This window comes from Amblyomma mixtum, chromosome 2 (genome assembly GCF_055824585.1).
Source record: "Amblyomma mixtum isolate Tamu chromosome 2, ASM5582458v1, whole genome shotgun sequence".
Lineage (NCBI taxonomy): Eukaryota > Metazoa > Arthropoda > Arachnida > Ixodida > Ixodidae > Amblyomma > Amblyomma mixtum.
Window position 1 is genome coordinate 251,302,356 of NC_143013.1, and position 14,028 is coordinate 251,316,383.

General features: G+C 47.8%; 2 protein-coding genes across 4 annotated transcripts in view; one reads left to right on the top strand and one right to left on the bottom strand.

The window, feature by feature from the left end:
- The window catches only part of LOC149363514 (cation-dependent mannose-6-phosphate receptor-like), a 42,249-nt gene extending 37,993 nt beyond the window's left edge, over positions 1 to 4,256 (bottom strand). For all 3 annotated transcript variants that reach the window (XM_089573514.1, XM_089573515.1, XM_089573516.1), the window contains exons 1-4: positions 4,036 to 4,256; positions 3,615 to 3,790; positions 3,359 to 3,468; positions 1,974 to 2,119 (exon numbers count right to left, since the gene is read on the bottom strand). In XM_089573514.1, coding sequence (XP_089429640.1) covers positions 1,974 to 2,119; positions 3,359 to 3,468; positions 3,615 to 3,790; positions 4,036 to 4,199 — 596 coding nt within the window. In that variant the 5' untranslated portion in view covers positions 4,200 to 4,256. The remainder of the gene's footprint in view (positions 1 to 1,973; positions 2,120 to 3,358; positions 3,469 to 3,614; positions 3,791 to 4,035) is intronic.
- Positions 4,257 to 4,514: 258 nt separating this feature from the next.
- Positions 4,515 to 11,139, top strand: IntS1 (integrator complex subunit 1). The gene has a single exon (XM_089573517.1). It carries the CDS (start codon positions 4,643 to 4,645, stop codon positions 11,024 to 11,026), a length of 6,384 nt encoding a protein of 2,127 aa, XP_089429643.1. The 5' UTR covers positions 4,515 to 4,642; the 3' UTR covers positions 11,027 to 11,139.
- Positions 11,140 to 14,028: the final 2,889 nt, after the last annotated feature.

A 14,028-nucleotide genomic window follows, 5' to 3' on the forward strand; every position in this document is an offset into this window, starting at 1 on the left:
CGCGCCACTAACTTCATGTGGCGTCGAAAGAAGCTTTTCAAAGTACAAAGCTCTCCTTAGTGAAAACCGAAGAAGCTTCAGGTTCGAAAACCTCGCAATGTGCTTTATTGCTTCAATTGAGGACTGCGTACGCTCCGTGCTTGACTGACAAATTTTGTACTAATAAATAATGAGTATTATTCAAAGCGCCTATTTTTGCTTTATAGCGCCTATTTCAGTATTTTTTAGAGCCTAGATGCCTGCCTATTTCGGGGTTCTTTAGTGCCTAAATTTCCGGGCCCTAGTTATGAAAATTCCAAGAAACCATGAGACTTCATTTCTACAAAACGATGACTCATGGAAAACACAGAGGAGTAGTGTAATTGTGTACGGCAAATCACAGGAGCCAAGTTATGCAATCATAGTTTCGTGCTGCCACATGTTCCACCCGGTCTGTTTCAGTAAAGGTAGACACAGATTTGTTACTAAATAAAAGATGAGCCGCTACAGCTGTGCCTAGTTATGAGGCATACACTATATTAGCACCGAGAACAATACTGACGCAACCTGACGGCACAACCATAAACTACTTAAGAGGCATTAAAAGCTAGCTGAGCAACTGGATACTGGTTTTTGTGTTTGGCATTGCTCAGCTTATAATAACTATAATGAACCTCACGGTCACGTGAATTACATTCGTTGTACCTCAGGTTCATAGTAAGTAGACTTCCCATGTTACAGCCAAAATTTCAAAGTCGGAGAGTTTAAGTCCTTTATGCATGCCTGCTTATTCAAACTAGACCCTCTTACAGCACTTTCCAAGCTCTCCAGAGCAGTCACATGCTCCGCAATGGTACCCTTGCTACAAGCAAGCTATCTTAGGGACCCAAAATAACTAACTGCAGTGGACATACCCAGAAATTCTGGACAAACGCATTTTTTCAACGGGAAGTTTTTTATGAAGGAAATATTTTCACATATTGCAAGACTGCAAATAACACTGCATTCACAGATTCCCTTTCGGGATGATTGTACTTTTCTGCTTTTCTGCTTGCGCTCTGCAGTGAGTCCCATCTGTGGGACTGCATCATTCTAAGGCGGGGAGCAGAGAAATTCGAACTGGGCCAAGAGTATACCTGTCCTCCCATAAAACCCACAATTCGCGTCGAAACACAGCAGCCATTTTCGCCTCCAGTGGTCAAGTGCTGTGCGATGTCAGTGCACGTTAAAGAACCCTAGGTGGTCGAAATTATTCCCAAGTCCTCCACTGCAGCACCTCTTTTAATCTCCTTTCGCTACAACCTTTCTCCCTTCCTTCCGACAGCTGAGGTGTCCACCGAGAAGTGATACAGTTACTGTGGTTTCTCTTTTTTCATTTCTTCAAAACAAATTTTTAACTTTCAACTTTTCACACAATTTGTGCGCACACAACAGTCATTTTGTGTATTCCTTTGCACAGCACAGTTCACCCACTGAACATAGTTTTATTTTAACGCTTTTCTGGCCATACACAGTCAACTGCCCACACCGCTATCATGCAGATTACAGCTTATCAGGACACTGAGGACAAAGTGAAGTTGGCCTACATCATTTGATTACTAATCACAAAGAAGGTACTTTCACCAAAAACAGCTCTCTCAGAAGCCAGGAAAGGCCAAAAAACATAATACAGGTATCGTTGCCACAACCCATTTTCACAAACAAAATGTAGTGACATTAAGCACTTTGTACTTGAGGATCGCCGAGGCTAAAGCACACTGCCATCCCCTTCCAGTAAGTGATCACAGAGTTCATAATCCTCTCGATGTCATCCGCACCACACATCTGAACCAAGTGGAAGGATAAACAATTTCATTTTCAACTCAACATTCTCACTATCAAATGTGTTTTTTGCTGAGAAAACGAAGCCACAAACCCAACTAGCAGATTTTACTAACAACAAAAAGTGGATAGACTTCCCCTAACTGCCCCTTTAAACATTTAGTTTTACTTACAGTATGCAGAACACGGCTCCGCCACTGAGACCACGATGATGCTGCTCATGTTTCTCCTTGGAACAGACAACACTGCTGCTTAGTACAAAAACGTAAGAGCAGCTTGTTTCGCCTGCGCGACCGCTGGAGGCAATTTGGAGAGATCCCTGAAATTCACAAACAAAAGGAGATTTTTCCACCTACACGACTGGACAAAGATACGCTTCCTCATGCTACTGAGAGGACTTGAGCAGCCACAAATTTCTGTGGCAATGCCACACGTATTTCACGCAGAACAGTGTCATACATGAACAAGAGAGGTTCAAATTACACTTTTAAAAATTTACTTTCTGGCGTTGCGGTTTGTATGCCAAGAAAATGAGTACCTGTGAATGACGAGTTTTCTAATTCACGATAAGTTGCAGGTGTTAAGTAGGCAATGGCTGTCGACAAGCTGAGCTTAACAGATAACGAGAAGGGCAAAGCAATTGAGAAGATTAAGAAAGCCGCCCTAGTCGAAATCAAGAGGAAGAAGTGGGCTTGGGCAGGGCATGTAATGCGAGGGCAGGATAACCGCTGGTCCTTAAGGGTAATGGAGTGGATTCCAAGAGAAGGCAAGCGTAGCAGGGGGCAGCAGAAAGTTAGGCGGGTGGTTGAGATTAAGAAATTGGCGGGAATATGGTGGCCGCAACTGGCAAAGGACAGGGTTAATTGGAGAGACATGGGAGAGGCCTTTGCCCTGCAGTGGGCATAGTCAGACTGATGATGATGATGATGAAAGCCGTCATTGACCACATGCTTGCCCATGCATTTCCTGTTAATGAGGTTGACAGCGCTGCACGCTACTGTAGCCAAAAACATCTGGCTTACATGGGTGGACAAATTCAATGGCACTGGAAATGCAACCACGTTAAGCACGATGCAGTAAATAGTACAGTCGTGGGCAATACGAGAGGGGACAAAGCTAAAGCATTCATTTGTTGATTACTTCATAATTATATGCAACATGCACAGTTGTTTTATGTTTTCTAAATACTTTTCCTCTTTGGGCATAATATTCAAAAGTCAATCTCAAATTCAGTGGAGTAATAACCAGAAAATTCGAAATTTTGTGCAGAAAGCTTGTTTTCTCTAAAATTGCTCACGACTGTACATGTGATACGTGTGGTTTAGGTAAGTCTGAACATAAACAAAACAAACGTTTTTTTTAACAGTCAGCACAGCATACATTGAAAGTAACTGCTGAATTAACACAGGCATACAGGAAGACTGGAAACGGTGCACTATGTCTGTACGCTTCCCGAGAATCATCGGCACGATGCTTGCGCGGTTTAACTGAAAATGATGCAATATTCTTCGCGTCGCAAGCGTTTCGGTAGAGTCGATTCCCTCCCAGAATAACTTACGTGATGCTCGTCTGGACTGCAGATGACGACAAATTGAACTTGTCGTGAGGAGTTCTCACAGGATCCATTATACTTATCGCCATCTCTGTACGTGACTAGAGTCCAGCCGGCTGAAAAAAAAAAAAAAAATTGCGGCGTCAGTTTACGCGGCTTGTCAATGTCAACGTTGTTAGTTTATTTATGACGTAAAAGCACACACATCTGAAAGAAGAAGAATTTCGCGAGTTCAGACGCAGTAAGGAGAAATCCGACTCACGGGCCCCGACTAGCGTCGTTGCGTTCAGCTGCCCCAATACGATTGTCTTGTTGGCTTTATCGCCAATAACATGTTGAACAGCCCCAATTAGAGGCGCCGACTTGTTTACGCTTGCGCAGACGCCGATTTCGTAGACATTCTTCAGTTTGCCGTCTACTTTGTCCTCTACTTTGAAACTGAAACGAAAGAAAGAGGCAGATCGGTTTGCGCACATTTTGATCGCATCGGTTACGAGTGCTTTCCACGGACGTTTGAGCACTATTCCACTACAGTCATGCGAACTAAATAAAGACGTACAGGATCTCAAACAAAGAAATTAATTGAAACAGAAGCGGCGCAGTCAATTTTATTTAGCTGTGCGTTTTGCAAAGCGTTTCGCAAAATCATGCATGAAAATAGAAACTCATACATGGAAGCTTACGTTTCTCCCTTCAAGTCGTGCAGCCCGTCTAAAAGCGCTTTTTCGGATTTAGAGTCCTTGTTAACCAGTGTGCAACCTGATGTTTCAGCGACTACACATTGCAAAAATGCACACGAAACCAGAAGTATTAATAAATACTCGTTGTTTATGCTGCGCGACAGCATGCTTGCACATCACTTGGCCCAACATGCACTCGCAGGGGGGCTTGGCTCAAAACGGCTTTGCGTTTCAGTGAGATGCCGCTCTGAAGCCTCTGGCGCCAGCTGTAGCGCGTTTGTTGAATGATCGCTCGTAGCAACCTTTTAAACAAAAATTAAAACAACAAACCAGTATTTTTGAATACCTTACTTTTTGTCTCACTTTTTATTCTTAATGCTTTCGCATTGGCTTGCATGCACAATGGAGTGCGCAATACCTATGCGAAACTATGGCTGGCGTTCACAACAAAATGCATATGGCAAGTATGGCTACTACTAGTATGGCGCCGGTGAGGGCAGGTTGTCAGCGGACGCGTGCATTTCAGGTTATAGTGTTGAACTGTTGTGTTCCCAGCGGACAAGAAATGAGTTGTGATGTAGCTACGTAAAGTGAACAACTGCGATCCGACATGGAACGAGAGAAAGGGAAAGGGTCTCAGAAAAGAGGCCCTAACAAAGTGAAGGCTCTGTTCCCGTCTGGCGACTTCATCGCTCTCGGATCGAAACAAAGATCGACGCCCGACGTGCCTGAACCGAAGCCGCCCGTGAAGCAGTCGACGTTGAGCAGCGCAAGTTCCAGCAATGAGCGGAAACGGCCAGAAGCCGGGGGCGGAACTTCGTTGGTGCAGTCCAAGAAGCCGAAACTCGCTGCCGCTGCCCCGTCCTCTCTCGCCCGCTTAGGTCCCGGTGGGTCGCAGATAAAGCGCGAGACTCCTTCTAACAAGAGTGATCAGTGGGACGTGATCGCCGTAGAAGTCGACCCGACAGACTTTTTGAGCCGTGTTCTGAAAGCGGAGGACATCGGCGATGATGAGAAGGTAGAGTCGCTCATGTGTGGTGCGGCGAAAACGCTGAAAAACACACGACCAAAGCCAGATCCCATGCTCTACCTAACTTTGATGTTCCTGGCCAAAACTCGACCGAGGATATTTGACTCCGAGGGTTCCGTCGAAGCCTTCACGAGCTTGCTGAAGCGCGACGTCACGGTGAACTTCAAGACTAAAGGCAACAACCTGATCTCGGTGCTAGCTTGCAACCTCTTGTTGGCTGCATTTCAAGACAATGTCAGTTGGCCAGATCAGTTTGTGAAAGTTTTTGTTGAGGACTCGCTGGGAGACCGAGTTTGGGTTGACCACGATGAGTGTAAAAACTACGTTGACAATGTGCTCACGGCGTTTAATACCAGGCTGCCGCCCAAGAGCATGCTTGCGCCGGACCTCCTCTTCAAGCCGGACGCGTGCCCCAGTCCTCCAGCGCAAGCAGTCGACGATGACGATTCCCTGTCGAGTCTGCACCTGGACCTCAAGGAGAGCCCGGAAAATGTTGCCGTTGTGCCTCGATTTGCAGGCTCCAAAGGAAACATTGAGCACTACATTCTGGAAGTGATCCACGAACAACTGAATCGACGTCAGCCGATGGACATCTCGAAAAACCTGTTGCGTTTGCTGGTGTGTGCTTGCGGAATTAGCGAGGTGCGTTCGTTGGTTGCCCACCGTCTGGAGACTTGGCTTCAGAATCCCAAGCTGACCCGTCCTGCCCAGGATCTGTTGCTCACAGTGTGCATGAACTGCAACCAGCACAACAAGCACGATGTTGAAGTGATTGGCTGTCTGATCCGCATTCGGCTGAAGACGAAGCCGGTTGTCAACCATTTCATGCAGTGCATGAAAGAACTCTTGGGTCAACATGTTGACAACCTGAGCACTGTCTTGAAGCACTGCATTTATAATGAACTGTCAAACTCGAGGAATCCAAATAACATGCAGCTCCTCTCGGTGATATTTCAGCACTCGCCTGAAAAAGCTGCCAGAGTTCTTGCCGAAGTTTTTCAAGACCTTCTGATCAACAGAGATGACTATCTGCGGTGTCTGCGTGCCTTGTTCCGAGAGATCATACGGTCTCTGCGCTATGACCTCAACTTCACCGCTTTCTGTCTCGGTCTCATGCAGGAGCGAAAAGAGACGCAATTTCAAGAACTTGACCAGCCGTTGAGGGAGCGGCTGTTTGTGTCGATAACGGATCTCATTGTGAAGGCTATCTTCATGGCAATCACGCCAGCCGTGCGTGAAGCAGCAACAGCACTGTTCAGGGGTGAAAAGAAAGATATCTCTCCCCTTCGGAACTACCAGATGCAGGTGGCCACGATTCAGCGAGACACAGTGTGGTGGCTGCACACTGTCGTTCCCAAGATGTTCAAGCCATCCAGGAATGAATTCCTGCATTGCTTGCACAAGGCCTTCTTCCTCGAACAGTTAGAGCACTACTGCAAGGACAACTGGCCACCAGAAAGTGACAGACACTTGATGCTTCGACTGGCCTCAGACGTCCCTGCATTGGAGGACACACTCATTCGAATACTGATAATAGGGATGTCAAAGGAGCACCCCCTCAGCCCGTCTGATGCTATGGAGCTTGTAGATCAACTCATCAAAAGGGCAGCTGCAATTTACAAGGAAGATTCACACCCTGTGCTCGTGGTAGAACGAACAGAACTCATTGAGATCATCTTTCACTTGTGCGCTTATCACCACCCTGACAACTACACACTTCCAGCGGGCTACACGCCACCAAATCTCGCAATTGCTGACTACTATTGGAAGGCCTGGATTATGCTTCTCATCGTGGTGGCCCACAACCCTTCTACGTTTGGGGAAATGGCTTTTGCAAGTCACCCGACGCTGCAAAGTATGGTGGAGATGTGCATCACTAACCACTTTGTCTTCCCTCCACCGACATTAGCAGTAGGCGAGAAAGCTGATGAAATCAAAGCACGGGAAATGCAGATTGCTCAGGTGGAGAAGCAGAAGATACTGGAGTTTGAAACACATCTTGCGGCTTGTGCTGAAACAAATCTTGCAGGGGTACAGATTACTGAAAGCAACAGTCTCTTGCTGTCTAAGCTGATAACGATGGACCCTCAGGGCGTGACAAGGAGGCCTCCGCCGCAGGTTCTGGAACAGCTTAAAGCTCTTAATGAAACTCTGAAGCTTGGGCACCTCCTGTGCAGAAGCAGAAAACCCGACTTCCTTCTGGGCATCATCCAAAGACAAGGCACTTCTCATATGCCTTGGCTGGCCGAACTTGTCGAGTCGAACGAGGGCTCCTTCGACCTCCTCCCCGTGCAGTGTCTGTGCGAGTTTCTCCTTACGGATGCTCTAGAGTGCAGGCAGGGAGCCGCAGAACTGGAAGACGAAAAGCCAGAGAAAGGCAAGGTCAAGCCTCCGCAGAGCAAAAAGCGCAAACAGCAGCAGTTGTTGCAGCACTTACAGAAGTTGCTGAGGAACCCGGACGAAGATGTCCAGGCCACGTGCGAGGTCCTAGACTATTTCATGAGACGCCTCAGTTCACAGCAGCAGAGTGCCCGCACACTTGCAACCAAAGGACTCATGGTTGTCCTCAGTCAGAAGCCCCTAAATGCAGAGGGTCCGCAAGATTCTGATCCAAACAGTCATGAATGGCTTCTGAAGGAAATTCCCTCGCTACCTCACTTCAACGTTGTGCGCCAGGACATCAGTGCAACTCTGCGGCAGGCGTGTCAAGTGGAGAATGATCCCTTTGCTGTTACAGCTTATGTTAAATTTCTTGCAACCTATACACCCGACGACGGACTCTCCGAGCTCTCACTTGACATCACTCAACTCATTATTGACAGGCCAACAATTGTAAACTGCATTCTTCTGCAGGACTCCGTTGGCTTTGATTACAACCAACTTTTCCACTGCTCATTGCTCGACATATTCACGCGATACCTCCAGAATGCACGGAAACCTTCTAAAGATGTCTTTTGGTATGAGTGTCAAGATCACATAACACTGCAGTGGGCATCTGGTGAGACAGCAACCATGTACATACTAGTTGTCCACTCCATGATCATTTTGCTCACGTACGGTCCCCCTCAGAGCGATCCTGAAATGTTCAACGCACTTTTGGAGACGTGGTTTCCAGAGGGAGGAGACCCACCCCAAGCTTTTCTTGTGGACACATCTGAGGAGGCTCTCCTGTTGCCAGATTGGCTAAAGCTTCGTATGATCAGGTCTTCAGTGGACGTTCTCGTCGATGCTGCTTTGAAAGATTTGGAGCCGAACCAGCTTGTACTTTTCATCCAGTCTTTTGGTATTCCAGTTCCCAGTATGAGCAAGCTGCTTTGCTGCTTGGACAGAGCTGTGGAGTATGATGAGGCAGCTGTTGTCCAGGCAGTTGTCGACAAGGCGTACATGTCGCAGCTCGTCGAAGTACAACACCAGAGGGGAGCGATTGGGGGCGAATTGTTTTATCGGCTTCTGGGCGAGAGTGACGTCACAGACGCAGCTGCCGAGATGGATGACATTGAACCGGTGCCAACGTCAGTTATTCAGCATGCCCCACCGCGACCAGGAGAGGTGTCTCGACTAGACTCGGTCCCAATAGCTGTTGTTCAGTTGTTTGGTTTGGACCCGATAAAAGGAAAGCTGGGAAACAAGCAAGAGCAAGAAGTGTTTAGAGGCCTGCAAAAGGCGTTTTCACACGATGTGCTCAGAAAGTGCCTCTTTGGTGGTGCTTTGGCAGAGTTTATACACACCTGCGAGCACCTCCTTGAAAGTGAGAAGCGAGACATGTTTGTTAATGCACTGTATGCAAAGTCATTCATAACATGCTCTCTCTTCAGACTTGCCATTGCAGCACAGCAGAGAGGAGCCTCAAACTCGCCGCTTACTTTCAAGTTCCACTGGGTTTGCTCAAAGATCTTGGAGCTGAGCAAAGCCCAGTCACCCCTTACAGCCATCTTGACTCAGTACTGTACATCACATTCATCTTCGAGGAACAAGGATCAGGCACCAAGAAGGTTAGCGTCTGGTGATGCGAAATCTGCCAACATTGTAGAAGCTCTGACATCTGTGGCACGAAACGAGTCTAAGCGTTTCGAGGAGGCACTCTGCGTGCTTGTGCAAAGGGCGATCAAGATGGGCGACAGTCAGCAGCTGATTCATGCACTCTCGAAAATTCTTTGTGAAAACATGTTTGAGTCGGAGAAGGTGACCACTAGCTTTGTCATTGTAGACTGGCTAGAGCATTTGGAGCCAGAATGTATTTCTTCCTGTCCAGAGCTACAGCAGCAGTTGCTTTTTCACAACAGCACGAAAAATGAGCTCCTAAGAACAACTTTCCGGCCATACCTGCTGGCTCTGCTCATCCACAGGGCACACTGGACGACATTGCATGCAGCCATCAATGAGATTCTTTCTCAAGCATCCACAAAGAAGTATGACCCTTCTGCTGTGCTAGACTTCCTTCAGGCTTGCATGTTCATACCAAAGATATGGCAAGGTCGGGACAAGAAGATTCCTAAGCATTACACGCCGGAGAAAGTGTTGATCTTTAGCCCTGATCAGGCTTGTGCGATGGCAGACTATATCATCAATGAACACATTTCAGCGAGCACAGCTTCAGAAGGTCAGCCAGCTCCCCAGGAGGAAAGCAGAGTGAAGATTTCTACACGTTTGCCATTGCTGGAGCAAAGCTGTGCTGACAAGACTCTGATCTCGGCTGTCGTGTCTCACCTGGCAGCCATTGTCCAGAACGAACCTGGTCGTCGTGCAGCTGCAAAAGAGATGCTCACGCAGCTATACCTGTGCATTCCCAGCATTGTGTTCACTTCGGATGCGATTGCTGAAATGTTGAAGGACATAGGACCGCAGACATCTGGTCAGACAAAGGTGGACACCCTCTCGCACACACTTTTGCTGGCGCTGTCCATTGCCGACTATGACAAGCAATCATACTACAAGCTGTCAGACCTGCATATTGCTACTAGGAAGCTTGCAGCAACTCATCCGGAGCTAATGCTCCGTCAGCTCCCTATGATGGCCAGCCTTCTCCACAGTCGTTCAGGTATGGGAACGTTAGTTTTTGGTACACGAAATCATGCGTCATTTTTTGTGCACATGCTGGGGACGCTGGAGTTGCTTGTTCCACACCTCTTTCTTGACATTCGAGTGTCTGCGCTGAATGACATACTGGACGTTTACGTGGATGCCTTTCAGTGTCATATTCACTATATGCGTAATCATGAGAGAGAGCGCATTATGGGCTTGCTAAACAGGTTCCTGCTTCTGGTTCATCAGTATGTCTACCACAATCCATCTGCAGCTAGGCAGTGGGTTCTGAAGCACCATGGTGCAATGCAAGATGTTGCAGGCATCTTCCCAGACCTGCTGAGCCTGAAGACTCTTTTGGCTGGCACTTGTATTCTCCGACTGCATCCTGAAGGGAATGAAAATGCCCCAGAGAGCGGCAGTTCAGAGCCTGGCCCTTCTACAAGGAGCTCGGTTGTGCGTCCAGTGTCACAACCTCTGGGATTCGGCAAAGGTGGCAGTAGCCGGGATCTCAGGAGCCTGCTTGACAAAGATACGGTTGACCCAGAAGAGATTCTTTCGGCACTGAAAGACCTGGACGTAGTTTCATCGAGGAAGCCCGAAGTCCTGGAAGCTTATCAAGACGAGCTACAGTGCGTTGTGCTGACTAGCACAAACATATCGTGTTGCAGCTTGGCATTCAGGCTGCTGCTTCAGAGCATCAAGAATAATCCAAAGACTGCAGGGCAATTCATTTCGGGCTACTTGCAGTGTCTTGCAAGTGATCGCAGGGATTTGGTGTTGCTTGTGCTCGATCACCTTCCGGAATTTGTGGTCCTCGCCCAGGAGCATGGCAGCATGCTTTTGCGAAAGGCATTTCAAGTTGGAATCAGCACCAATGTAAACAGTGCTGTGCCCATCACAGACACGTTGCTACTTCTGAACATGCAGTACGGAAACTGATCATCCTTCCATCACTGTTAATTTGTGATAGTTGTTTGAGTGTTGCCAGTTAATGGTGAGCATGCATGCTGCTTTGTGTATCTTGTTTCAAGATAAACTGCTCAATCCCGGTCTTTGCTTGAGTAGTGATTTTTCCTAAATTACTGGGTTGCAGTTGTCAGTTTTGGAAATGGCATTTTTCATGTTCTCGCAGCTTTTCTCTAAAATTCATTTCTTTAAAAGAAACAATAGAGTAATAAAAGGCCATTAGAAATGGTGTGAGGTAAAGCTTGTGTTACAGTTGATCCTTCAATGCAGGCAATCCCATTCTTGTGCACTCTTGCATGGTCATAATATGGACACCAGCTGACCCATTGAATGATTTCATTACTAGTTACGTTGCTGAGGGTAACCATTGGAACACATAACAGGCATTGCATACCTTGGACTAGCAGTGCACATTGAACTGACCCTGTACCTAGTGCACCTGTGGCATGAGGCAGGCAAAAGGAAGCCCGTAAATGGCCAGCATTTTAATATTTCTGCCAGAGAACCAAGACTGTTCACGTCACTGTTGCTCCCCATACGGTTGCAAGTGTAAAAGGCACACTTTTGTGTCCAGAAGCAATCTTTGGTGTTTTGTTTAGTACAGCAGCCAACTCTAAGCAATTTCGCCTTGCGTGAAGATTGAGTGCATGATGGCTGGTTCGTGCAAGACAAGGTACAGTGTACTGGGGACAGTGTTGTCTGCTGTAAACTATTTTTCTTCGCGCAATTTTTAATGAAAAGGTGGTCTTTGCTCCCGTTCTTACTGCCATAAAATTCGGGAACACAAGCTCCGCTCTAAGGGTATGACGCGATAGCCTTAGTGGGTCCCTTCAGCAGCCAGGGGACCTCTTTGCTAACAGGGACACTGTACTTCTTTTTTTTACCTCAAGGCATATGAGGTAGAACGAGCGTTCCTCAGTAGTCGATTGGTAGCGCTCCCGGCTCACGATCACTTTTTTTTTACCGCTATTGCTTTTCTTCAGAGGCACTACGTAATGGTAGTAGAATGACATTATGACCCTATAGGCTTTTGGTTTATAGGGGGTTTAACGTCCCAAAGCGACTCAGGCTATGAGGGACGTCGTAGTGAAGGGCTCCGGAAATTTCGACCAGCTGGGGCTCTTCAACGTGCACTGACATCGCAGAGTCACGGGCCTGTAGAGAGTCGCCTCCATCGAAATTCGACCGCCGCGGACGGGATCGAACCCGCGTCTTTCGGGTCAGTAGACTAGTGAGAAATTGCATAGTGACGTCATCACTGTTGTGCTTTGGAAGAGTTTGAGGTCCCCTCGCGGGAGCATGTGGTGGTGACGTCACGATCCTCTCGACCAATCCCGATGTTCTCTGCACGCCAATTACGACGCCATTTTGTCCGCTGAACTGGGCCCTCAGCGCTATCGTGAGTTGCTCATTAATCCGCCCCTGTATGCTTGCTATCTCGCTTCATCATTATGTTCTCCTGGTCAAGAAGCACAAAGCTCTAATATGCTGCAACGGCACATACGGTGCGAAATAGGTGAAATTACGAATATCATGCACTGGCAAGCGATTTTCGCCTTAACGGCAATTTTATTCTCTTTTCGGGCTTCACTTTTTTCTGGTGTTGTGATAGCGTCAAGTGCATGACGCGTCACTTTGCCATGACGCGCACTGATAGCAGCAGCGGATAAGCAACCGCTGCGTATAAAAGAAGCGTCGGACAAATAAACGCTGATTCCTTGTCCTGCACCGGTCTTCGCTGGTTCTCTGCTGCGGCCGCTCAGCTGCCGCACGCTACTACATTACACTGGCGACGAGGATGGGATCGAGGCGGCTGGCTGCTTTCTTCGGTTGCTGCTGAAGGCTACTGCTTGGCGAATGCTGCAATGGCGAAGGTGGGAAAAATTGATACTTTTGACGAAAGGAGCGACAGTTTCGAGTCCTACTTGGAAAGATTTGAGCTTTACGTCTTGGCAAATGATGTGGCTGAAGGCAAGAAGCTAGCCGTATTCCTGACTGTAGCAGGACCTCGAGTGTATGAAGTATTGAAGAACCTGCTAGTTCCGAATTACCCTGCCAGCAAAACGTATGACGAGGTCACGGCGCTACTGAAAACACACTACAGTCCCCGAAAGGCCGTGATTGCGGAAAGGTGCCGATTTAACCGAAGATTGCAACTTGAGCAAGAGACTGTAGCCGAATTCATTGTGCAGCTGAAGCACCTGGCCAGAACTTGCGAGTGTGGCAAGTTTCTCGACGAAGCGCTTAGAGACAGGCTAGTCGCTGGGCTACGCTGCGTCGACACTCAGCGTGAGCTGTTTGCCGCTGAAAAGCTGACGTTCGAAGAGGCGTGCAAAATTGCGTTAAATCGTGAACTAGCAGCCACCCAGACTCAACAAGTAAAGCTAGAAGAGCGGAAAAGTATACCACAAAGGCGCTCAGGACTAGAAGTTGATGTTCTGAGTCAAGGCTACCGTGCTAAGGACAATTATCGAAGCAAGACTGAGCCCGTAGAGTGCTTCCGTTGCGGTAAACGCCATGCGGCCAATAATTGCCGATATCGCAAGTACAAGTGTCATAACTGCGGAGAGCAAGGTCACTTGAAATCAAAGTGCAGGAAGCGCACAGGCAAACCGAACGCGCTGAATGCGATCGATAGCTCGGCCGATGAGTCTGACGAAGAGCAAGAAATATACAGTATGACAACAAATAAGTCTGCATACTATGTCACAGTTCTGGTGGAAGGACAGGCCTTAAGGATGCAAATAGACACAGGGGCGTCCGTCACCGTCATGCCGAAGTCAGTTTTTTTTCGTAAGTTTCCCCATCTGACAGTAACGACGGCTACGGTTCCTTTACGAACGTACACAGGAGAACTAGTGCCGGTCGTAGGGTCGGCTGATGTGCGTGTTGAGCACGCTAATCAAACTGACATTCTACCTGTTCTGATAGTAGATGACGGTGGGAAAGTGTTGCCGTGTCTGCTCGGCCGCAAC